This window comes from Lissotriton helveticus, chromosome 8, assembly GCF_964261635.1.
Source record: "Lissotriton helveticus chromosome 8, aLisHel1.1, whole genome shotgun sequence".
Lineage (NCBI taxonomy): Eukaryota > Metazoa > Chordata > Amphibia > Caudata > Salamandridae > Lissotriton > Lissotriton helveticus.
This window is the reverse complement of record NC_136069.1, coordinates 770,332,166-770,357,527: the sequence shown is the minus strand read 5'-3', so window position 1 is coordinate 770,357,527 and position 25,362 is coordinate 770,332,166. Positions and strand designations below refer to the sequence as shown.

The 25,362-nt window shown below is 45.1% G+C and overlaps 1 protein-coding gene across 1 annotated transcript in view; it reads left to right on the top strand.

The window, feature by feature from the left end:
• ABCC4 (ATP binding cassette subfamily C member 4 (PEL blood group)) overlaps window positions 1-25,362 on the top strand; it is a 1,754,849-nt gene that overhangs the window by 1,627,983 nt on the left and 101,504 nt on the right. The window contains exon 29 of the mRNA XM_078657605.1: window positions 9,624-9,729. Coding sequence (XP_078513731.1) covers window positions 9,624-9,729 — 106 coding nt within the window. The remainder of the gene's footprint in view (window positions 1-9,623; window positions 9,730-25,362) is intronic.

Sequence of the window (25,362 nt, the reverse complement as noted above, 5' to 3'; positions counted from 1 at the left end):
GCATTGTGTGGTAGCACTCCGTCCTTTACAGACAGCACATTTTCCATTGAAATGACTACTAAATGTTGCACAGGTATACAGTTTTAGTGATAAAAGTATATTGCATGCAAATGATAATGTGTGTAAGTCTGCTTCCAGTGAATATTTATCATTTGTGCACCACCAAGTAAAGTGTCTAGATTTGTTTTGATACCATTAAAATCTTTGTTTCCATCACATTTCAGAATTACAAAAAATGTGCTTCATTTTTGCTTTCCCAACTTTTAAATGTGCACAGTTCATTTACAAGAATGTACATTTTGCTGTGTGCAAACAAAAAAAATGACATCATACAACCTTTCCATTCACACTCACTGTACCCCAGGACAAGATTGTCACATAAAAGTTGACTGTTCTTTCTCCGACTGCAAAGTGAGAGGAGTTAGTAAACACCAGTCTCCATGTTACAAAAATAAGCAGCAATTTGTCAGAAGACACAGCCTGGCATTTAACCCGTCTTTGAAGCCAGGAAATGTAACAAAAATACAGAATTTAAAGGCATTCTTACTTTTTAGGTAAAACATTTGTGGCAACCAAAAATCATCTCACCACAAACAAAGGGGTAGGGACCCATAATTTGGGAAACAGAGTGAAGCCAGACCCTTGGCTCGGATCTGTCTCGGCTATACCTGTTATTTGTTGGCTCGTCCACCTCTATTTGGATGATTGAAACAAAGCATCTTAGAAAAGCTCACTAAATATGTTATTAATATTCACACTTGACAGACACTAATAAGATTAACAATAGGAAATACAACAGAAGTAAGAGGCGTACTGCGCAGTGTGCACCAACTATTTAAATAATTCAAAAAGGCTCAGACAGGCTAGCAGGGCGTGCCCACGCACGGCACCCTAATTCATGTTTAAAATAGAGGCCCAGGCACATCAATCTCCGTGGTGTGAGGAGTGCACTGTTTGCAGGCCTGCCTTGCCTTGCTTACTGTGTAGGCAGCGTGTCTTCATTCCTCTGCTAAGAGTGAGGGGGCCCCTGGCTGGAGCGTAGGGGCCCCCTGCGGGGGCCTGTGATAACCCATCGCCCCTATATAATTAATGGTTGTTGATACAATACATTAAGGCTCACCGTCCGTGCCACGGACTCCGTGATGTGCGGCGCGCGCACTGTAGTTTACTTTATAGGCTTGGTGACTTCAAGATGTCTTGCAGAGAGTGAGGGGGGCCCGAGGCCCCTGGAGCGTCGAGGCCCCCCCGCACTGCGGGGCCTGCGGGGGCCTGTGTTACGCCCCTGACCCAGGAATATGCAAACAAAACACAAAGTGCCCCACTCTCACGGACGTTCAACATTGAAACTGAGGCGCAGTCAAAATCAGAGCACAGTGTCTTTTTAGGTTGAGCCGGCGCAGCACATGCGCTGCTCTGCGAGGCATTCTGTTTTCAGGTAGGGCCTTGAAGCTCTGCCAACTCTCCTCCCATATTTTTCATTGGCTCAGTGGCGTAGCAAGGTCAGGTGGTAACCTGTGCAGAAAATTCTCAACACCCCCAACTTGACAAAATGGCAAAAATATGTGTTTAAAACACATATTTTTGCCATTTTGTCACCCCCCCCCTCAGTGAAGACACCTGGGGAGGCCCGCATCCACCGCACCCTCCTTCCTACTTACTGCATTGGCTTGTGTCATTATCCACTGTAAACTGCGACTATTCATTGGTCAATAGGCTTAGTAGCCCCTCCTTAGTACAGGCCTGTCTCATTTTGTAACCTCTCATGGCGACACCGCCTTTCATGGGTGTTGTTACTCTGCAGGCTTTAATTACGGTGTGCACCCGTTACAACGCTACTTTTATAACGCATGGTTTTACAAGGCAATTTTTACAACGCATGATCCATTACAACGAATACCGTTACAACGCATTTTTTTACAACGCATATACCTTTACAACGCATACCATTACAACTTAAGTATAGGTAAGTAGGGTTTTTGGGTAAAGGGGTATTTTTAGGGTTCAGGGCTAGGTTTGGGTTTTGGGGTAAAGGGGTATTTTTAGGGTTCAGGGCTAGGTTTGGGTTTTTGGGTAAAGGGGTATTTTTAGGGTTCAGGGCTAGGTATGGGTTTTTGGGTAAAGGGGTATTTTTAGGGTTCAGGGCTAGGTTTGGGTTTTTGGGTAAAGGGGTATTTTTAGGGTTCAGGGCTATGTTTGGGTTTTTGGGTAAAGGGGTATTTTTAAAATATTAAATTAAATTTAAAAAAAAATAATAATAAAATTAAATAAAATTAAATTATATTAAAGTTAATAACTTACATTTTTAAAAAAAATTATATACTTACCTATACTTACGTTGTAATGGTATGCGTTGTAAAGGTATATGCGTTGTAAAAAAATGCGTTGTAATGGTATTCGTTGTAATGGATCCTGCGTTGTAAAAGTTGCGTTGTAAAAGCATGCGTTGTAATAGTATGCGTTATAACGTCATACATCCTTTAATTACAGCCTCTGAGCACTATTTTCTCAAATATCTTTGTCCTGTCTGCTGTTGCAGGCAGGACGCGCTCTCTCATAACGTTTTATTTTTATTTTTTAGTTATTGAAAGCATACAGAGATGTTTTAGAAACATTCACTTCATGTTGGGACTCGGAGTGTGTCATGGCATCGGGTAAATCTTGCAAGGTGAGATAGTGCACAGTCGGATCTGGCGGGCTGTCTCTTTCCTTCTCCGGCTCCGCAGCCCGCAACATCTTGGAGTAGCAGCTGTCATCTTCTGCACAGCCAGCAACTGGCTCATGCGGCACACTCTCACCAGTACCCAATTGTTCTTTGTTGCTTTAAGCCTTCACAAATGTTATTGAACAGCCATGTTGGGGGAAAAGGGGGTTACATTGAAGCTTCTCATTAAAAGAAAGGCGTCAAGACAGCTATTTCTGCATCTTCTGCTTACACTGAGGATGATGGGCTTTTGAAGACAACAAAATGATGCCATAATTCAATCAACCAATCAGGGAATTTTAAGCGCGTTACTCACCCGTGAGGGTCTCATGGTGCGGGAGGGATCAGCAGTGCCGTTCAGCCGAAGAGACAGGTCTTGAGAGTCTTCCTGAAGTTGTTCAGGGATGGGGCACGTATGATGTCTATTGGGAGCTCGCTACAGGTCTTGGCCGTGATGTAAGAGAAGGATCTTCCTCCTACTTTGGCTCTGTGGATGTGTGGGGTTTCGGCGAGTACGAGGTTGGCTGATCGGAGGTTTCTTTTGGGTACGTGGAGGGTGACTCTGTTGTTGAGGTATTGGGGTCCGGTGTTGTGTAGGCGTGGGTGAGAATCTTGAAAGTGACTCTCTTCTCATAGGGGAGCCAGTTGAGCTTCCATAGTTGTTGGCTGATGTGCTCGTGCCAAGGGATGCCGAGGACAAGTCTGGCGGCTGTGTTCTGTATCATCTGGAGTTTGAGGAGTAGAGACTTGTTTATGCCGGCGTAGAGGGCATTTCCATAGACCAGCCTACTGGTGATGAGTGCGTGGGTGACTGTCTTGCTTGACTCTGGGGGGGATCCACTTGAAAGTCTTACGGAAGAGGCAGAGGCTGTTGAAGCAGCTGGAGGCCGAAGGCGCCAAAAGTGTTTTTTAGTTACTTAAAACATGTAGTTAAGTTTTCATCTTTTTCTTAGACAATGCTCTGTGGAACACACTCCCTTTTCCATTTAGCCTACCTCACTATACCTCATGAAAAAAACACTGTGTTCTTACAACGTAGAAACACTGCACGTTTATTTTTCCATGCACATCCTTCAGTTATACTTTTTTAGGCATGTCACAGAAACCTGCATGCCTTTCATGATGTATTGTAAAAATATTAGTGCCACCTCAACGCCATGTACTGAATGTAGAGACTATCTGTTGCTGGTTTGTTGCTACCTATAATCAATTCAGAATAGCAATAACGGTTGCTTTCTAACCACCTGTGTCATGGGAAACATTTTTTTCCTGCAGCATCCGTTGAGCGTTTGTATCCAAACCTGGTTTGTGTTTTCCTGACCAGAGCTTATACCAACAACCCATCTTACTGTCTATGAGTGTCTCTCACAGGGTTTTCTTACCCTCACTAAGATAGCGCTTTCGATCACAGTAGACCTGTAGAATGCCCCTCAAAACATGTCTGCCAAGAAAAACGCGGCACTCAGAAGACTCGTGATGGTAAACAACCGAAACCTCAGGAGTCAAAGTGAAGTGTTGATACATTTAATAGCTATATCAAACCAATCAGCCTTTTCTCCTGTGTGGTTTTAAATGTAAGGCCACTTGCCCGCTCTGGCTTGTGTAACATAGGGATAACTTTTAGTGCTAGTTCAAGTAATCAGAACGGAGTGAGCAATGCACATTGAATTGTGCCTAGCGGGTGCTGCATGTTAATATTTCTGGAAAATGCGCTATATTAGAATCGTATCTTATTAGGCAGTTTTTTTGTCCAGTTCACTGACTTTGTTACTCCTGGAATATACGCTACCAGACTGACTTAGTTTAATCGTCTTCACGTAGGGTTGCCACCTTTTCTGGAGGATAATATCGGCCATTTGTTCATGTTTTAGGGACATTATAACTTAATAGAAATGTATTTACAACCCTGTATTTTTATTGTGCCTTTTGTGTATGTTTAATTATTGGGCTCGGTTTATTTAGACATCTCAGGAACACTTTAAAGGGATTTCTAATTGGATTTAGGCCTTTAAATAGGTACTGATAGGGGGAATGTTTTGGTAATTTCTTTTATTGTTTTTACCATTCTGAGCATGAAATGCTGGTAATTTCAGTAAAATGGACGGTCAGGTTTGGAGAAAATAAGTGCTGGCAAAGCCAATAGGTCTCGCCTTCAAGACCTGTTGTCTTTGCAGATGGTTTTAAATATACTGCACAGCATATCCCCAAAACTGTGCTGCATGGCTAAAGATGTCTTTTTACCAAAAAAGGTTTTGATGCGTCGTTTTGTAAGCTTGTGCACCGTCCGTGCACTTGCTGACAACATGACAACATTGTTTTTTAGGTCGAGCCTCGGCAGAGCATGCGCTGCTGTGCTACGCATGCTGTATCCAGGTAGGGACTTGAAGCTCAGCCCACTCTCCTCCCATATTTGTAATTGATTGGCTTGTGTCTTTGTCCACTGTAAACTGTGGCTGTTAATTGCTCAAAAGGCTTAGTAGTCCCTCCTAAGAACCGCCTTGTCTCATTTTGTAATTACAAAAAGGGGGTGGTGATGGACAGAGTATCTGAGTTAATCAGAACACTCCTACCCAGTCAACAGATCAGGGCTTGATCCATCACCGTTTTTCAGCTCACTGCACCATCCCAGTTCAGAACCTGGCTATATGCAAATTAGTCTGTCCCTGGCCCAGTGCATCATGGGAACAGGGCAGACCAAACTACCAAGCCAATTCTTCACTGGAAAGGAAACAAGCTTCCGGGGACCGGTTTCTGGCATTACAGCCGTCTTCGGCCCGGCTTGCTTGAATCCTGATGGTGCAATGAGCAAGGGACTCATGTCTGAGCATACCCTTCCACACTCATGGTGGCCAAAATAATTACAAAAAGGGGGTGGTGATGGACAGAATATCTGAGTTAATCAGAACACTCCTACCCAGTCAACAGATCAGGGCTTGATCCATCACCGTTTTTCAGCTCACTGCACCATCCCAGTTCAGAACCTGGCTATATGCAAATTAGTCTGTCCCTGGCCCAGTGCATCATGGGAACAGGGCAGACCAAACTACGAAGCCAATTCTTCACTGGAAAGGAAACAAGCTTCCGGGGACCGGTTTCTGGCATTACAGCCGTCTTCGGCCCGGCTTGCTTGAATCCTGATGGTGCAATGAGCAAGGGACTCATGTCTGAGCATACCCTTCCACACTCATGGTGGCCAAAATAATTACAAAAAGGGGGTGGTGATGGACAGAGTATCTGAGTTAATCAGAACACTCCTACCCAGTCAACAGATCAGGGCTTGATCCATCACCGTTTTTCAGCTCACTGCACCATCCCAGTTCAGAACCTGGCTATATGCAAATTAGTCTGTCCCTGGCCCAGTGCATCATGGGAACAGGGCAGACCAAACTACCAAGCCAATTCTTCACTGGAAAGGAAACAAGCTTCCGGGGACCGGTTTCTGGCATTACAGCCGTCTTCGGCCCGGCTTGCTTGAATCCTGATGGTGCAATGAGCAAGGGACTCATGTCTGAGCATACCCTTCCACACTCATGGTGGCCAAAATAATTACAAAAAGGGGGTGGTGATGGACAGAGTATCTGAGTTAATCAGAACACTCCTACCCAGTCAACAGATCAGGGCTTGATCCATCACCGTTTTTCAGCTCACTGCACCATCCCAGTTCAGAACCTGGCTATATGCAAATTAGTCTGTCCCTGGCCCAGTGCATCATGGGAACAGGGCAGATCAAACTACCAAGCCAATTCTTCACTGGAAAGGAAACAAGCTTCCGGGGACCGGTTTCTGGCAATACAGCCGTCTTCGGCCCGGCTTGCTTGAATCCTGATGGTGCAATGAGCAAGGGACTCATGTCTGAGCATACCCTTCCACACTCATGGTGGCCAAAATAATTACAAAAAGGGGGTGGTGATGGACAGAGTATCTGAGTTAATCAGAACACTCCTACCCAGTCAACAGATCAGGGCTTGATCTCATTTTGTAACCTTCCATCGTGACACTCCTGTTACATGTGTTGTTACTCAGTAGGCTTTAATTACAGCCTCTGAGCACTATTTTCTCAAATATGTATGTCCTGCCTGCTATTGCAGGCAGGACACGCTCTCTCCTAATGTTTTATTTCTTATTTTTATAGTACGGGCGCTGGCGTTTGCAATGCAATAAGTCTCGCATTTGCAAAAGGTTAAGCTATTGGCATTGTAAATGACAATCCGCTAAATTCATCATTATCCCGTTTTGCGAGTCCTGAATAGCGATTCATAAGGAATCGCTATTAAGGACTTGCAAAACGGGATTCATGTAGGAATTGCAAAAAATATTGCGATTCCTACATCTTCCTTATTTGCGATTAGCAAATTGCTAATCGCAAATAAGGAATAACTCCCCATTCATGGGCCTATCTTATTGGGCAGTTTTTTTTGTCCAGTTCATTGACTTTGTTACTCCTGGAACATACGCTACCAGACTTACTTAGTTTAATCATCTTCACGTTCCTAAAGGCCCATAGGAATGAATGGGGAGTTATTCCTTATTTGTGATTAGCAATTTGCTAATCGCAAATAAGGATGCGATTTCAAGGGTGCCAGGGGTGTCCAAAGGACACCCTGTAGCACCCCTGAAAAGCAAATGTAGCCAGATGTTGCGCACACACATGTCCAAAGGACATGTGTGTGTTTAACATACCACTCAGAAAAATGAACTAAAGTGCATTTTTCTGAGATTTCGCTATTTACCACGAAGTCTGACTTCGTGGTAAATAGCGGCCAGAAATAGCGAATTCGCAAATAGAAAAAGGTTGATGAATTGCATTTAAGGAATCGCAAATATGCGATTTCGCAATTAGCGATTTTTGCATTTGGGATGATGAATCCCAAATGCAAAAATTGCGCTCGCAAAGGACCAGATTCTCAGAATCTGGCCCTTTGCGAGCCGTTTTCGGCTTGATGAATCTAGCTGTCTGACTTTTATTTACTGTTTTAAAAACAACACATGAATAAAATGTATTGTCATTTACAATGCCAATAGCTCAAACTCTTGTAAATGCAAGACCTATTGCATTGCAAATACTTGCTTTTTTTACATTCACTGCTAGATTCGCCATAAATCCTACTGGGCTATTCCCCAAAAGGCTGGAGCCATTGGAGGCCGATTTTAAGGCCCACAACATCTGCTTCTGTTACTTTTTTCAGCTCCCTGGGCTTTTTCACAGCAGGCACAGTGGGACATTGGGGTGAGGAGAGAGAAAGAGAGAGAGAGAGATAGAGAGAGGAAGAGACAAAATGAGAAATAAGCATTGTCAAAGCCAAGAGGTTTAGATTTGACTAATAACCCTTTAGAAAATTGCTCAAAACCTGGATCTTCAGCCTCAAGGATGACTACGTTAAAGCCGCCATTTAACCTCTTTCCCCTTAATTACTGGATGTGATTTACCTCAGGGATTTTGTCAGCGCCATGATGCTCCTTCCGGAGCGACCGTCGCGCTCTATAAATACCACCACAAATACAAATACAAAACCTTTGGGTTTTTTCAGTAATTGTTTTGTTTAGTCCTGGTTTTTGTAAAACTTTAAAGTTGGGGGAACTGTTGCGCCCACGGCATCATAAAAAAAGCAAAAAGAAGATGGCTAAAAACAAAAATATAACTGTGGTCTCAAATTGCACACATGGCCATGTTAGTCTTTGCGACATATGGGAACTACTTTATGTGTAGGTGGTCTCCTTGCAAAAGGGCAGAATCCCATCAGTCACAGTGAAATTAACCAATAACTGAAGTTTGCTGACTCCATGCTGTAGGTAGTGGGCGAAAATAAAATGTGAATGACGCAATAACAGACCAATGGATGAAGGGGGCTGCCTGAATGGCACTATAAGTAAGAATACTATAACTATAAATTTAGTGAAACCAAAAGATCTTGGTTGGCACCAAACCTAAAAAAGCAAAAGTGAGCCAGACCTGCTTTTGGTTCCCAGTTCACCTCTGTTTACATTACGTGGAGGCTGATGTCCTGACCAGTCAGCGAAAGCACTTTTCACCAGGGAGTTCTGGGATGTTTTAGTGCCTAAATGCTGCAGGGGATCTTGTTGGAAAGAGCTCACATCTCCTGTGCTGGACAGCTTTGTATAACCAAGACAGACTGGGGCGCCATTTATAATGGCGGTGGATAGGAGTGAATGAGTTCTGTTGCTCCTGCAGGTTTCATATGGTAGAAATATACCTTCACTGTGTATTTTAAGAGTCCTTGACTTCTTGCCATTGCCATTTGCAGAACAATAAGGTGCTCGTGGAGGAGGAATACATCATTTGCATTTATCTACCGTTATTCCTATTGTAAGATGTTAGATCTGTTCAGAGTGTGGTGTTCTGCTTTACTGCATGCATATCCTTTAACCTTGGACTCAGAAGAAAGGGCTTCTGTGCTGTTGCCTTTTTAAGTTCGCCCTTCTGAATAGACACAGGTTGTTTGTGAGCAGGTATACATTATTTTTTCGTTATTGAACAAATCTCAATTGATATTCAACTAAAGAGTCATAAGAGACTGGAATCAATGCACCAGATATGTATTTTCTCTAACCTTGGGAGAAATAGTCGTTTTTTGTCTTACACAATGGACTCTTCTTTGCTACATACATTCATTTGCAGACCCTGGAAATAGATGGAAAAGAACATGGGGTTTTCAGGTGACGTTATGCGAATGTCTTCTGTGTTTCAAGAGGCACACAATGGCTGACTTTCTGATTTGTTTTAATGAGTTAATTGAAAAGCTCTAATTCCTTGTTGCTTTTACGCTTATCCACAGGAACAAGTTGTATGGGCATTCAATATGGTGGTGTTTCATAATTATGAACGTGTATAATACAGGCTTGATTTAAATTTCATAAAGCACATAGTTTATGTATCTGTTTTTGTTGTTTTCTCTTTCAAAAGAACTGACGAGTTGATTCAGAAGACAATCCGTGAAAAATTTGCTCAGTGTACTGTGCTGACGATTGCACACCGACTCAACACCATTATTGACAGCGATAAAATTTTGGTAAGCCCATTATGGAAAGTCACTTACTATGGGTTAGTTTTCAAATTAGTATTGAGAAGAGAAAATGCATTCACGAATACCAACTAACTGATTTAGGCTTTTCATGGCGGACGTTCTATCCACCAATGTGGTAGAACAACAACCTCTGCAACAATGTTGGTAAAATGTATGCCATATTTAAACTTGGCTGCTGTAACAATGTGGATTTACCAGCATGAGAGAAACTACTATATGAGAAAACTCTGGGGCATATTATCAAGAACTGTGAGAAGATTATCGCCACTTTAGTGGCAGGAAACTGCCGCTAAAACGGCGATAATGGGCTTGATAATATGCCCTTGTGAATTCCCATACCAGCCCAGGTTAACACCAGAACCTGGGCTGCTATGGGAATTCACGAGGACATATTATCACGTCCATTATCGCCGTTTTAGCGGCTGTTTCCTGCCGCTAAAGCGCCGAAAATGTTATCGCAGTTCTTGATAATATGCCCCTCAGTGACCAGAAATTAACCATAAAAACGTGGGATGATGGAATTTACACTCTCATATAGTGTCAGTGCAAATATCCCGCCAAAGTAGCGGGTACCTCACCGTTCCCATATTTCCAGTGTCCATGCCATGTTAGGGTGCTGAAAATTAGAGACAAAATTACAGCTTTCTTGAAAGACTCTGATGATTTGCATGGCGATGTCACATGCCTCTGACTACGCCAGAGATGGTGGGAAACTTGCATTCCCCACGATATCTGATTGTATCAACAGTGATGCATAAGAGATCTGATGAGAAAGCCAGATAACAGGTTCACCAGTGGGACATTCACCAAATGTCACCCTTCTAATAATGTGCTGTAATTCATTGGGCTGTATAGAGGAATTCCACCTTTTTTAATTGTTGCATTACCTCGTCTACTTTCTACTTAATCTATGAATTTCTTTTCAGCTCTCCCTAGTTAACATGTTGGGTAATTTTAAATGCATAAGCCATGCCCAAGAATTGAGCTGGTCTAAATATATAGCCCATAGTCTCAGCTAGGGATGATTCAGGATGTGGATTTAAGTTTTTTAATACAGGAAGTTCCGGAAAAAATAATATCTTAGGGGCTCATTACGATGGTGGACGGATTTGGGTCCGGCCTCCTTTGAGGCGGCCTCACCACAATCCGAATTACGATGTGCTAGCGACCATGGCGGTCGTATTATCTATACTTTGCACTTGATGCGGTCAGCAGCCCCCACTGCAATGCAAAATAGAAGGCACTTGCATATCCAGGGATATGTAGTGCGGCACAATAGGTGTGCCCTTGCCCCAGCCCCATGGATGAAGGGGGGCCGACTATGGGCCCCTAAATCGGTTTCAACCTGCCTTTTCGTGGCAGTTGACCACTGCAAAACGACCGGCGGAAAGGGATATCATAATCCCAATAGCGGTGCCTAGCATGCACCGCCGCAATGCTGGGCAATGAGAGTGCTCAAACAGGCCGTCGGAAAAGGACCGCCTGTCGGAACCATGGCGGTCAGTCTTTCCGATCGCAATGTTTCCCCAGCCATCATAAATAAGGCAGGCAGAAAAGCGCAGTATGGTGGCGGAGGGCCCGCCACCAACAGGCTGTTGGTGGCAGGCCTTCCGCCATCGTAATCATGCTCTTAGTTTGAATAATAATAATGTAAATGATCAGTACCTTAAAACAAACTAGTTAATACATTGCAAGAAATAACATATGTTAATGGTAAACTATGAAATGTAGCATCTTCAGAAACTGATGCAGGTAATTGCATACATACACAGCAGGTTCACTGATAAAATATCGACACCTAAAATATCCCCATACCACAATATCGAGTTTTAAATATCGATGTCAAAAATATCAACATCCTACATTTATATTAGTAAGTACAAAAGTATCGGGAAAAAAATATCGGTGTCAACAAATAGTTGTACAAAATATCAGTCTTTATTTATATATGTGACCAAGAGCTGTTGAGCTCCAAACGCGTCTGTTTGTGCCCAGAATATAAACCTGATTTTGCAAGCCTGGATCGGTGTGGCTCGTGCTTAGGGGATACAGTAAACTTGGTGGTGGATAAATATATATATATATTAATAGGATGGTCAAATACTGATACTCATAAAGGGGAGTTCTACTTACCGCCGAGAGCCACGGAAAGCTGCCAGAGGTACCAGCCGCCACCGCCAAGAGTCACGAAGCCTACAAACACCGCGCCGCCGCTCCGGGGACTACAACACCCGGCAGGCCTCGCGGCGGCGCGTAGCTGCTGACGACAGACACGGGGAGCAAGCGCCAGGAGGTCAATAAATTCCCTGACACCGCGGCAGAGCGGGGGAGTTCTACTTACCGCCGCCACCGCCGAGAGCCACGGAAAGCTGCCAGAGGTACCAGCCGCCACCGCCAAGAGTCACGAAGCCTACAAACACCGCGCTGCCGCTCCGGGGACGACAACACCCGGCAGGCCTCGCGGCGGCGTGTAGCTGCTGACGACACACGCGGGGAGCAAGCGCCAGGAGGCGCAATAAATTCCCTGACACCCCGGCAGAGCGGGGGAGTTCTACTTACCGCCGCCACCGCCGAGAGCCACGGAAAGCTGCCAGAGGTACCAGCCGCCACCGCCAAGAGTCACGAAGCCTACAACACCGCGCCACCGCTCCGGGGACTACAACACCCGGCAGGCCTCGCGGCGGCGCGTAGCTGCTGACGACAGACGCGGGGAGCAAGCGCCAGGAGGCGCAATAAATTCCCTGACACCCCGGCAGAGCGGGGGAGTTCTACTTACCGCCGCCACCGCCGAGAGCCACGGAAAGCTGCCAGAGGTACCAGCCGCCACCGCCAAGAGTCACGAAGCCTACAAACACCGCGCCGCCGCTCCGGGGACTACAACACCCGGCAGGCCTCGCGGCGGCGCGTAGCTGCTGACGACAGACGCGGGGAGCAAGCGCCAGGAGGGGCAATAAATTCCCTGACACCCCGGCAGAGCGGGGGAGTTCTACTTACCGCCGCCACCGCCGAGAGCCACGGAAAGCTGCCAGAGGTACCAGCCGCCACCGCCAAGAGTCACGAAGCCTACAAACACCGCGCCGCCGCTCCGGGGACTACAACACCCGGCAGGCCTCGCGGCGGCGTGTAGCTGCTGACGACAGACGCGGGGAGCAAGCGCCAGGAGGCGCAATAAATTCCCTGACACCCCCGCCTCGCGGGACGCGAGCGGGACGCCCGGGGCGAAGCCCGGGCAAAGGGCGGGACCTCTACGGCCCTCATCGGCAGGAAGAGACAGTGCCAGGGCCCTGACCTCTGTGCAAAATTCCCAAGTAAGTTATAATCTCCAAAAATAATTGTCTGGGATATCACCTTCGACCAATACCATACGGATCTGCATAGACGCTACTTGGAAAAGTTGCTATTTTAAAAATGTCGAAATCTAAAACTACAGCCCCCATCAACACCATAGACAATTATATGGTCCAGAAAGTTGCCAAAATCAACCAGGATAGGAGATCATCCCTGGGGTTGAGCTACTCACCAGACTTGCTTATTGATAACATGCCTTTATCTACTTCCGCTCTCGATATTAGCAATGAGGTGTTCCAGTTCCCAGATAACAACCCATTGACTCAGCTCCTAGTAGCCATTTCCGAACCAGCTCCTGAGAGCATACAGGACAAAGAAATTATTTTTCTAGGAGAGGAGGCCCCTGCACCGGTCCCTGCTCCGAGAGTAACAAAAGGGGGGGAGAAGAATATATCTAAACGGGGCGGTCTCCGGTCAAGCAAAAAGCGCCTCAATGCTTCCCCTCAGGATAATAGTGGAGATGATATAAGGGGTAATGTAGGAGGGAAGGTTTACTTGGATGAAGATCAATTCAAGAAGTTGCTTAATGCCGTAGATAATAAGATCAAAACCATAACCAAACCGCTCCTAAGTAAAATAGACCAGCTTACAGAGGAGGTGAACAGACTGGGGGTTCTCCTGCAAAAATCACTAGAAGAAAAAACGAAAACCCCTCTGCCAAAGACATCTAGTGCCGAATCAAAATCTACCCGACTTGCCCCCAGGTTAGATTTATTTGCAAATACTCCTTTGATCACCTTGGGGAGTACAGCTCTAGGGAGGGGGGACCTGAGAGACATGGATCCAGATATTAATAAAGGGGTCCCTACAGGGCCGAGTTATAGAGGCAGAAAAGAAGATGATAATCTAGAGAAGGGGCCCGTAGAACTAATCGTGGAGGCTTCACCATTAATATTGGTCCTAGCAAATGTCCCACAGCAGGAATCAGGGCAAGTAGAGAACACTCCTTCTTTGATAAATAAATCTCTCCATTGGCTATCAAGAAACATGGCTTTCGCTCGGGGAGGCATGGATCAGCTGGCACAGGAAATAGTTAAAGCTAGAAGAGTTGAATGGATCGGGGGTGGTACCAAAATATTCAAGGGGGATTGTTTGGTGCTACATCTTTCCGACCCAGAAGTTCTGCCAAATATTCTAGCTAATATATACCCCCCCCAGCGTAGATCAACTGAAATAGTGCCATTAACGTTGGATTTCTTTTATACAAAAAAAGGTAACACCTTAAATCCAACAATGCTGAAAACTAAGTGGAACCCTGTACTAAGAAAAGCCAAAACTCCTGATAATAGAAACAACTGGGGTATATTGACGGAAAATAGGTTCTCGGCCCTTTCTGGTCTAAGTGAATGTGATTGACTGGAAGAATGGAGGAGCTTAGGAAAGGTTATGGCTGTAGAGGTTAACTACGGGAGCACTGGCATTATAAAGAATTTAGAAATGAATTGCAGTGAGGGTGAGACACCTGATCACAGGGAACATACTCCTAGTATAGCAGTGTACACCCCATTAATCACCCATACCATTGCAAGTAATGAGGAAAGTACTCCTCCATCCCTCTTGCTCCCCCTTAATCAGGGCATACCTTTACAAGAGAGGAACACTGAGTTGAAAGGTAGAATTAAACTCATTTCTTGGAACATAGCGGGAATCCATCACAAATTAGAAACTCCCGAATGGTGTGAGTTTATTGATCGGCATGATGTTATCATGCTGCAGGAAACTTGGGCAGTGGCACCAGTCTTTCGACAGGGCTTTTTAAATTTCTATGTACCTGCGAAAAAGAATATTAAGGGGCGGCCTTCTGGGGGTTTAACCACTTGGGTACGACAATCTTTACAATGTACCATCAAACAGAGACATGTCAATAATTGTGACCTACTCCCATTAGTTCTCACTAGGGCTGATGGCCATAACCTGACCTTATATAATATTTATGCCAGGGGAACTCAAGGGGGTATAGCCTCTGATGTGATAGGTGCATTAGATAATGACTTAGAGATTCTACCCTTGCAGCACACCATCCTGGTGGGGGGAGACCTGAACACAACATTTGAACCACTAGGATGTGAGGATAATGAACTGGCCCAAGAGGAAGATACCAAATGGGGAATTCCCCAATTGGATCTCCCGCTGGTAAAAAAATGGACAGAAGTGGCAATACAGGTTAAGAGCCTATGCCTGTCCAGAGGATTGAGGGCAGTAAATGGCCGCACCCCTTCTGACCCACAGGGTAAGCATACCTTTGATAATTCGCGGTCAAGTAGCAGGATAGATTACATCCTTATAGATGATAGAGACTGGCATAAAGTGGTGGATATGCAAGTGATACCACGACTGGAGAGTGACCACAACCCATTGTGCCTGCTCCTTAACCTGGAACAAGGTGTACATTTAATTAACTTGAAATGGGGTCTTACGGCACTAGATGTCGTTTCAACCAATAATCTCCGCCACATTAAATGGGCAACTTTGGTAGATAATCCCGGGGATATGCAGGCCCTTGAGGAGATAGTTATTGAAGAGGTTACCAGACTGCAGATTCTTACTAATGAAATACATTTTAATCAATTGATTGAAGAGTCACAGCCAAAGTTCTTTGCTAATTTACAGAAGCTATTTTTTTTTAAAAACCAGCAGAGGAAGGGTACTAGACCCCCAATAAAAAGAGGGTGGTATGACCACTCCTGCAGAAAAGCGCGACAGAAACTCAGCATAGCACTAAGGACTAAAATAGGAGTATTAAAGGCCAGGGACGAGTACAGGAAAGCACAAACCAGGGCAAAAAGATTGTGGGATGAGAATACATGGTTAGATCTGAAGAAAGCATGTGCAGCCAAGCAGCGGAAGGAGTTTTGGGCCATCCTAAAGTGGGGCAGTGGGGGAATAGCAGACTGCCCGAAAAATCATGTAGCAAAGGAGGCTTGGGTGGACTTTTTCAAACCTCAATACGCAGCTCACCCGCCTCCTCTAATTGAATCCCCCCTAGAAAGGGTATTCTATACTCATGAAATATTTTCATTGAAAGATGTAAACGAGGCAATGGATGGAGTATCCAGAGGTAGGGCGCCAGGAATCGATGGAATACCGGCGGATGTGTTTTTATCCGACAGGGCTAACTGGTGCAAATATTTCGTATGGCTTAGTAACGCCATCGCACAAGGAGCAACGATTCCAGTAACATGGAAAGGTGCGGAAATAATACCTGTTTTTAAAAAAGGGGATAAGGCTTTACCAAGCAACTACAGGCCCATCAGCCTTATCGACTCGGCGCAAAAACTGATGGGCAGGATGATACAAAATAAAATACAAGCCTGGATAGATGATAAGGATATCCTCTCCCCGTACCAAGCCGGCTTCCGCCCTTTAACTAGCTCTGTTGACCAGGTATTCCATTTTCTAACTATGTACTGGAAAAATGTAACCCTAACAAATGGTCCATTATTTGCTGTTTTCGTTGACTTGAAGTCAGCGTTTGATTTAGTTCCCCGACAAAAACTTTGGATTGTCTTGCGGGATCTTGGAATAAGCCCTGAATTGCTGACTCTGCTCATGAGGATGCATGAAAACAACTATGCCCGGATTAGATGGGGTGCGCAGGGAGACGTCACTGAATCCTTCCCCGTGGATCGAGGGGTAAGGCAGGTCTGTGTCCTGGCACCCACCTTATTCTCCCTCTACATCAACGGCATAGTTGACTTCTTAAAACAATCTCCGACAGATGCCCCACTATTAGATGGGGAGCGGGCCCCAGTATTAATGTTTGCAGATGACACCCTGCTGGTCTCGCGGACCCCTAGCGGACTGCAAAAGACAATTAACGCTTTTGGTGACTTCTGTCGGTTACGGGGTTTGGAAATAAATACATCAAAGACTAGGGGCCTTATTTATGAAGGACTTGCGCCACCGGTGCGTCACTTTTAACATGGGAAAAAGTGACGCACCGGTGGCGCAAGGCTTTCATAAATGAGGCCCTAAGTTTATGAACCTGAACCCAGCCAAGAAATTCAAGGGGAAATGCATTTTAATGGGTCTTCACTGGAGGAAGTGAATGCTTTTACCTATCTAGGTATCTCTTTACAGGCCAACATGAACTGGAAATCCCATTTGGACTCTGTGGTGCTAAAGTTCAACCAATTGACAGGGGCAATAGCCCAAAAACATAAATCTTCATTTACTAAACCCATCCAGCCAATAATGGAGATTTACAGCATGAAAGTGTTGGGCGCTTGCCTTTACGGATCAGAGCTATGGGGCTTCACCAATCTGAGCACATTAGCCGTTGCAGAAAACAAATTTCTTCGACGAATGACTGGTGTCCCCCAGAGCACTCCTTCGATCCCGCTCCAGTATGATCTCGGGAGGAAAAAGATCGAGGACATGGCCAGACTGCGTCCCCTCCTATATTGGAGGCGTATAAAAACTACTCCTGAATTGGGACATTACGCAGCTGCCCTCATGGACGTTGCTAGCTCAGACCGGTTTCACAAAATATTGTGGTTAAAAGAAGTTAGGAATTTGCTCCAAAAAATGCACCTAGATCACTTGTGGACTGCAGTAGACCCACATGCCTTTCCTTCTAAGGTTTCATTGAAAAAAATGTATTGGGACATGATAAATAATACCGTACTGATTTCCAATCAACCATCTTTGTTGGCATCCCAGTTCTTGGATTTTAAAATTACTCCTAAATGTGAACAGTACTGGGATTTGATCTCTAAACCCCTAGATAGGAAACTGTATTTCCAGCTTAGAATTGGCTCTCTACCCCTCAATGCTTTTACGGCCAAATGGTCCCCTGGTAATGTAAAAACATGCTCTTATTGTAAAGCACATGTAGAGGACATCCCACATTTTCTGTTTGTTTGCCCACTATATGCTGCCCCAAGAAGTAGATGGTTAAAACCGGTTTGCAGGAATTTGGGGACAAGGAAATATCTTGAGGCATTAAGTATATTAAAATCAAATTGTGCCCCCAATCTTGCAATCGCAGTAGCCAAATATATGGGGTGGGCCTGGATAATACGCACGCGCACTTTAAAACTGTAATTAATCATGGGAAATGCATTTGTAATGACAATTTTAACTTGCTAAGGCCTTGTGCTGTGACTTGATTTTATAACGTATGAATTACACAAATCGAAATATTTGTCAACACTGTATAAAATGAATGATATTTAATAAGTATTTTATTCTGTTCTTAAAACTTTAGCGTAGTATTTATTCTGTTTAGCTTCGGGAAACATGCTTTTATGACAATGTTGTCGAATAAAGTATTTAAACTTGAAACTTGAACTTGATACTCATAAATATTCATCCTGATCAAGAGCAGTACAAAACATATTGGTCTACAATGCTTCATCATGTCTGGACACAGATTTCATACAATTCTAAATGGTATATACAGCCGTATAAACCGCTGATTGATGTGCAAACATAGCTGTGCAAACCTGATGTGCAAAGATGGTTGACCCCTTTGTCATAACCTATGTAAAGCGTCTCAAAGCTTCTGAAAAGAAGAGCAAGAAGAGGGGAAATCATTATCTGTTTCTGTGATAATCATTTCCCCTCTTCTTGCTCTTCTTTTCAAATGTCTTTGATATTTTGGACCGGGTTAACATTTAAGAACACTGCACTGAGATGGATTATAGGTACTAATCCAGAAATTATTAATGTGGGTCCCTTTCTCGTTTCCTTCCCTATGTATATATATATATATATATATATATATGTCTTTATTAAGGATGAATATTTATGAGTGTTAGTATTTGACCATGTTACAAAAACAAAACGGCATTTCTCGTTATTTGCACATTGTCAGGCAATTCCCACCAGAAGCTTTGAGACGCACTAGCACTTATTACTTAGCTCTACATGTCATTCCATGGCATGAGCTTATGAATATCGAGAGAGATGAGCATCCATTATTTGGAGAGCATCAATAACTAATTCAGCAGTTTTACCTGTTGCAAAAGATTTATTTTAACATTTCTATATGGCTATTTTTTCACACCCAATATTAGGCACGATTTGCACTTTATTATTTACCTATACACCATGACCGACATCCAGGCATTGCTAGGCATTATCCAAAATTGGTAACGACTCAATCTTGTCTTCTAATTTGTAGGCACGTTTGAGTTATGGTGATCGGCCATAAGACATGATGAAAGACTAATATGCTGTAATGTAATTTAATTTCCCATGTTGACACTTTGGTCATTGTTAATTATTTAACTAATAGTGGAGTTTTTCCAGTATTTTACTGTTTATCTGTCCATCAAATTTAGTTCTTAGATTAATCAGTCATATGCCATGATCATTTTCTGCATTTGAAATTAGTATTATCAAATTAGGCTGATCTCCAGTATTTTACGGATATCTGTTAATGTTTTATGAAATGTGTTTAACATTTGTCATGATTTCGTCTATGTCCATGCTTGGTAGGTCATGTGGTGTGTTTATGTATTGCACTGTCACTTTAAAAATGCACTGAGTTCGTGCTCCGACATGGCATGTGAACAAGGCTCATTTGAGCTGAAACGCGTCATGGCGACAAATGGAGTATATTAAATTTAAGCACCTACTTCGGGTCTGTGTCCTTCTGTTCGGTGTGAATCTTGCTGGTTTTGGAAAGGAAAGTGATATATATTACCTACTGGCGGTTGCCAGTAGGTAGTTATAGTTAGGACCTTGTTACATAGAAAATCCGCAACATTCTATTGGGAATTATTTTGGCGCCGGTTAAGTAATTTGCTTGTAGTTTTCCCAAATTTTGGCCAGCTCCGCTGCGCTCCTTCCCTCAAGGTCTCGGGTAGATTCGTCAAGCGGGGGCCGAGAAAAAAGGGGGGTCCCAAAACGTGTTTTCCCCATGTTAATTTCCATAGGACCTTCAGACACGGCTACAGCCCGAACCGCTGAACGGAATTACACCACACTTTGCAAAATGGTAGAGTCTGGTACGCAGATCACGCTTTTGGTTAAATAGTGTAAATCCCTCCAGTAGTTCCTGAGAAAATTAAAATTGAAATCAATTATATATCTATAAGCGCGCACCGTGCGCGCACCGTGCGCGCACTTTGCCGTGCACGAGCTTCATGCTGATTGGCTGCCACTGTCTGTCAACACTCCAAAACAGAAATGGATGGCAGCCATCTTGTGCCTCAGTAGACTGAGGCACAAGAAAGCAGAAAAAAAAGTGTAGAACTCAAAAAGGGGGCAGGGTAGAAGCACCCTGACCCCCTAGGCCTGCTCAGGGGGTCCCACAGGGACCCCCAAGGCGAAAAAACCAAAATCGAAAAATCGCGGGGTGCGCGCACGGTGCGCTCACCCCATGATTTCCCCCCCCTTTTGCCTTGGGGGTCCTTGTGGGAACCCCTGAGCAGGCCTAGGGGGTCAGGGTGCTTCTACCCTGCCCCCTTTTTGAGTTCTAAAACTTCTCGAGCACAAGCTGCATGCTCATTGGCTTTCAACACTTCAAACCAGGAAGTGTTGGCAGCCATCTTGTGCTCGGTAGACCGAGGAAAGCAGAAAAACAAACGTGTAGAACACAAAAAGGGGGCAGGGTAGAAGCACCCTGACCCCCTAGGCCTGCTCATGGGGTCCCACAAGGACCCCCAAGGCCAAAAATGTTTTTTTTAAAAACCCCGGTATGTTTATTTAAAAATTACCCCCCAGGGGAGCCAAATTGTGGGGGCATAGTGATAAAGAAGTGTGGGGGGTGCCCAATCCCCCCCACACTGCCCGGGGACCGCCGCCCTCCGGGGCAAAGCAACGCAGCTCCCTGGCACATACTGGAGGCTCCTGGTGGGCTAGTTGCCTCCCAGGGAATTAGTTCCCCCTCTGCAAATGCGCCCGTGGGCTGCGCTGCAGAGAGGTGTAAAAAAGGGTGTGGCCTCATTACACCTCACTGCAATGCAGCCCCCTGGGAAATACTGGAGGTTCCTGGTGGGCTAGTTGGCCCCCAGGGACCCCCAGTATGCAAGGGGAATTAGTTCCTCCTCTGCAAATGTGCCAGGGGGCTGCGTTGGTCACTTTTGTGACACAGCGGCGGTGCAAAAGATGCACCATGGTGCGTGTTATTTACAACATGACGCATCTGGGAGATGCGTCACGTTGTAAAGCCCTGTGCCATAAGGAGGCGTTATGGTGCAGGGGGGATGTTCCTGCGCAGGAACGCCTGCTAAAAATGGCTAATTGAAATCTACAAGATTTCACTCAATCACTTTTAGTCCAATGCTATGTCAAAACCCTGCCCCTGATTAAAGCAGGCGTAAGGCTTGACGCAGCATTAGTTGAATGGGCCCCCCAGGAGCATTGCTGGAGCTGCATCGCGCATGCGACGCAACTCTAGCAATGCAACACCTTTACGGCACAGATGCGTCACGCATCTGTGCTGTTTTTGTCCCATGGTGTGCCACATTATAAATGTGGAACATCAGTGGTGGCGCTTGGGTAGTCATTGCACCATCAGGATTCAAGCAAGCCGGGCCGAAGACGGCTGTAATGCCAGAAACCGGTCCCCGGAAGCTTGTTTCCTTCCCAGTGTAAGAATTGGCTTTTGTAGTCTGGTCTGCCCTGTTCCCATGATGCACTGGGCCAGGGACAGACTAATTTGCATACAGCCAGGTTCTGAAACTGGGATGGTGCAGTGAGCTAAAAAACGGTGTTGGATCTAGCCCTGATCTCTTGACTGGGTGAGAGTACTCTGCTTAATTCAGAGACTCTGTCCATCACCACCCCTTGTTGTAAATAATTTTGTCCACCCTAAGCGTGGAAGGGTATACTCAGATGTGAGTCCCTTGCTCATTGCACCATCAGGATTCAAGCAAGCCGGGCTGAAGACGGCTGTAATGCCAGAAACCGGTCCCCGGAAGCTTGTTTCCTTCCCAGTGTAAGAATTGGCTTGTGTAGTCTGGTCTGCCCTGTTCCCATGATGCACTGGGCCAGGGACAGACTAATTTGCATACAGCCAGGTTCTGAAACTGGGATGGTGCAGTGAGCTAAAAAACGGTGCTGGATCTAGCCCTGATCTCTTGACTGGGTGAGAGTACTCTGCTTAATTCAGAGACTCTGTCCATCACCACCCCTTGTTGTAAATAATTTTGTCCACCCTAAGCGTGGAAGGGTATACTCAGATGTGAGTCCCTTGCTCATTGCACCATCAGGATTCAAGCAAGCCGGGCCGAAGACGGCTGTAATGCCAGAAACCGGTCCCCTGAAGCTTGTTTCCTTCCCAGTGTAGGAATTGGCTTTTGTAGTCTGGTCTGCCCTGTTCCCATGATGCACTGGGCCAGGGACAGACTAATTTGCATACAGCCAGGTTCTGAAACTGGGATGGTGCAGTGAGCTAAAAAACGGTGTTGGATCTAGCCCTGATCTCTTGACTGGGTGAGAGTACTCTGCTTAATTCAGAGACTCTGTCCATCACCACCCCTTGTTGTAAATAATTTTGTCCACCCTAAGCGTGGAAGGGTATACTCAGATGTGAGTCCCTTGCTCATTGCACCATCAGGATTCAAGCAAGCCGGGCCGAAGACGGCTGTAATGCCAGAAACCGGTCCCCGGAAGCTTGTTTCCTTCCCAGTGTAAGAATTGGCTTTTGTAGTCTGGTCTGCCCTGTTCCCATGATGCACTGGGCCAGGGACAGACTAATTTGCATACAGCCAGGTTCTGAAACTGGGATGGTGCAGTGAGCTAAAAAACGGTGTTGGATCTAGCCCTGATCTCTTGACTGGGTGAGAGTACTCTGCTTAATTCAGAGACTCTGTCCATCACCACCCCTTGTTGTAAATAGTTTTGTCCACCCTAAGCGTGGAAGGGTATACTCAGATGTGAGTCCCTTGCTCATTGCACCATCAGAATTCAAGCAAGCCGGGCCGAAGACGGCTGTATTGCCAGAAACCGGTCCCCGGAAGCTTGTTTCCTTCCCAGTGTAAGAATTGGCTTTTGTAGTCTGGTCTGCCCTGTTCCCATGATGCACTGGGCCAGGGACAGACTAATTTGCATACAGCCAGGTTCTGAAACTGGGATGGTGCAGTGAGCTAAAAAACGGTGTTGGATCTAGCCCTGATCTCTTGACTGGGTGAGAGTACTCTGCTTAATTCAGAGACTCTGTCCATCACCACCCCTTGTTGTAAATAATTTTGTCCACCCTAAGCGTGGAAGGGTATACTCAGATGTGAGTCCCTTGCTCATTGCACCATCAGGATTCAAGCAAGCTGGGCCGAAGACGGCTGTAATGCCAGAAACCGGTCCCCGGAAGCTTGTTTCCTTCCCAGTGTAAGAATTGGCTTTTGTAGTCTGGTCTGCCCTGTTCCCATGATGCACTGGGCCAGGGACAGACTAATTTGCATACAGCCAGGTTCTGAAACTGGGATGGTGCAGTGAGCTAAAAAACGGTGTTGGATCTAGCCCTGATCTCTTGACTGGGTGAGAGTACTCTGCTTAATTCAGAGACTCTGTCCATCACCACCCCTTGTTGTAAATAATTTTGTCCACCCTAAGCATGGAAGGGTATACTCAGATGTGAGTCCCTTGCTCATTGCACCATCAGGATTCAAGCAAGCTGGGCCGAAGACGGCTGTAATGCCAGAAACCGGTCCCCGGAAGCTTGTTTTCTTCCCAGTGTAAGAATTGGCTTTTGTAGTCTGGTCTGCCCTGTTCCCATGATGCACTGGGCCAGGGACAGACTAATTTGCATACAGCCAGGTTCTGAAACTGGGATGGTGCAGTGAGCTAAAAAACGGTGTTGGATCTAGCCCTGATCTCTTGACTGGGTGAGAGTACTCTGCTTAATTCAGAGACTCTGTCCATCACCACCCCTTGTTGTAAATAATTTTGTCCACCCTAAGCGTGGAAGGGTATACTCAGATGTGAGTCCCTTGCTCATTGCACCATCAGGATTCAAGCAAGCCGGGCCGAAGACGGCTGTAATGCCAGAAACCGGTCCCCGGAAGCTTGTTTCCTTCCCAGTGTAAGAATTGGCTTTTGTAGTCTGGTCTGCCCTGTTCCCATGATGCACTGGGCCAGGGACAGACTAATTTGCATACAGCCAGGTTCTGAAACTGGGATGGTGCAGTGAGCTAAAAAACGGTGTTGGATCTAGCCCTGATCTCTTGACTGGGTGAGAGTACTCTGCTTAATTCAGAGACTCTGTCCATCACCACCCCTTGTTGTAAATAATGTCGTAGGTTACTTGGCGCATCGCTGCTGATTTGCAGAGATGCACCATGTAACGTACATCTGCCTCATTGTTTCAGTCACTCTTTTACTTCACTTTCTTCAGTCACTATACTTCCTTTACCTCACTCATTTGCTCAGTCCTTTACTCCATTTTTGTCATTCATTTCGATAGCCATTTATACACTACACATTCATTCAAAAGAAAGATGACACAGTGCATAAGAAATAGAGCTCTTTTTTGAAAAATGAGTTAGTTCTGAAAATAATTTTTTTTTTGGTTTTGTTATTTTTTTTTAATTTTTCTTTTTTTAACAAAGTTTTATACTTTTTTGGGGTTTTTTGAAACGCAAACTGAAATCCTGAACTTCAAAAGTGTTCAACAGGAACAACAAAAAACTGAAAATAAAAAAAATTATTGCCTTCTTGTGCACACATGCTCCATGATGCGCTTTTCAACAAGCACAAGGCTTTGTTCAGAGTATACAAGAATTTCGTTGCACTTGTTGCAGCTTCTTTAAATATGGCCTCAGGTCCAGTTCAACAGTTGAAGGAGATGGAGGTGTTGCCGATGATGTGCTGGCCACAGCTGGTGGCATTTGTGTGGCCAGGGCTTTAGTGGATTCCTTCGCAAACTGCGCAGGATGCACTTGCCTCACATGTCTCATCATCGTGTGAATTGAAAATGAATGATTTTTCGCGGGGTTTCCCCTAGAAAGGACAGTGTCACAAATGGTGCACGTGACTTTAGGTGCATTCACCTTCTTTAGTCCTTCAGGATATCGAAATAATTGCCAAATAAAAGATTCCTTCACTCGCCGTTGAGGAAGTCGATACTGTTCATCAGAATCAGATGATGATGATTCCGGTCTGGCTGCCATTTCAGTTATTTCTCAGAGAAGCTGGAGAGGGTCCTTCTTCCACGAGATTGAAACAGATAAAGAGGGAAATGGGTGGGGTTTTTGAAGATTCTAGAACTGAAACTACTATGAACCAATGAAAAGTGTTGTTTTTGAGTCACATGACTTGACGTGCGTGCTCGGGTGCGCGCACCCGGTCGCGCACGTCACTTTAAAATGGCGGTCTGCCCGA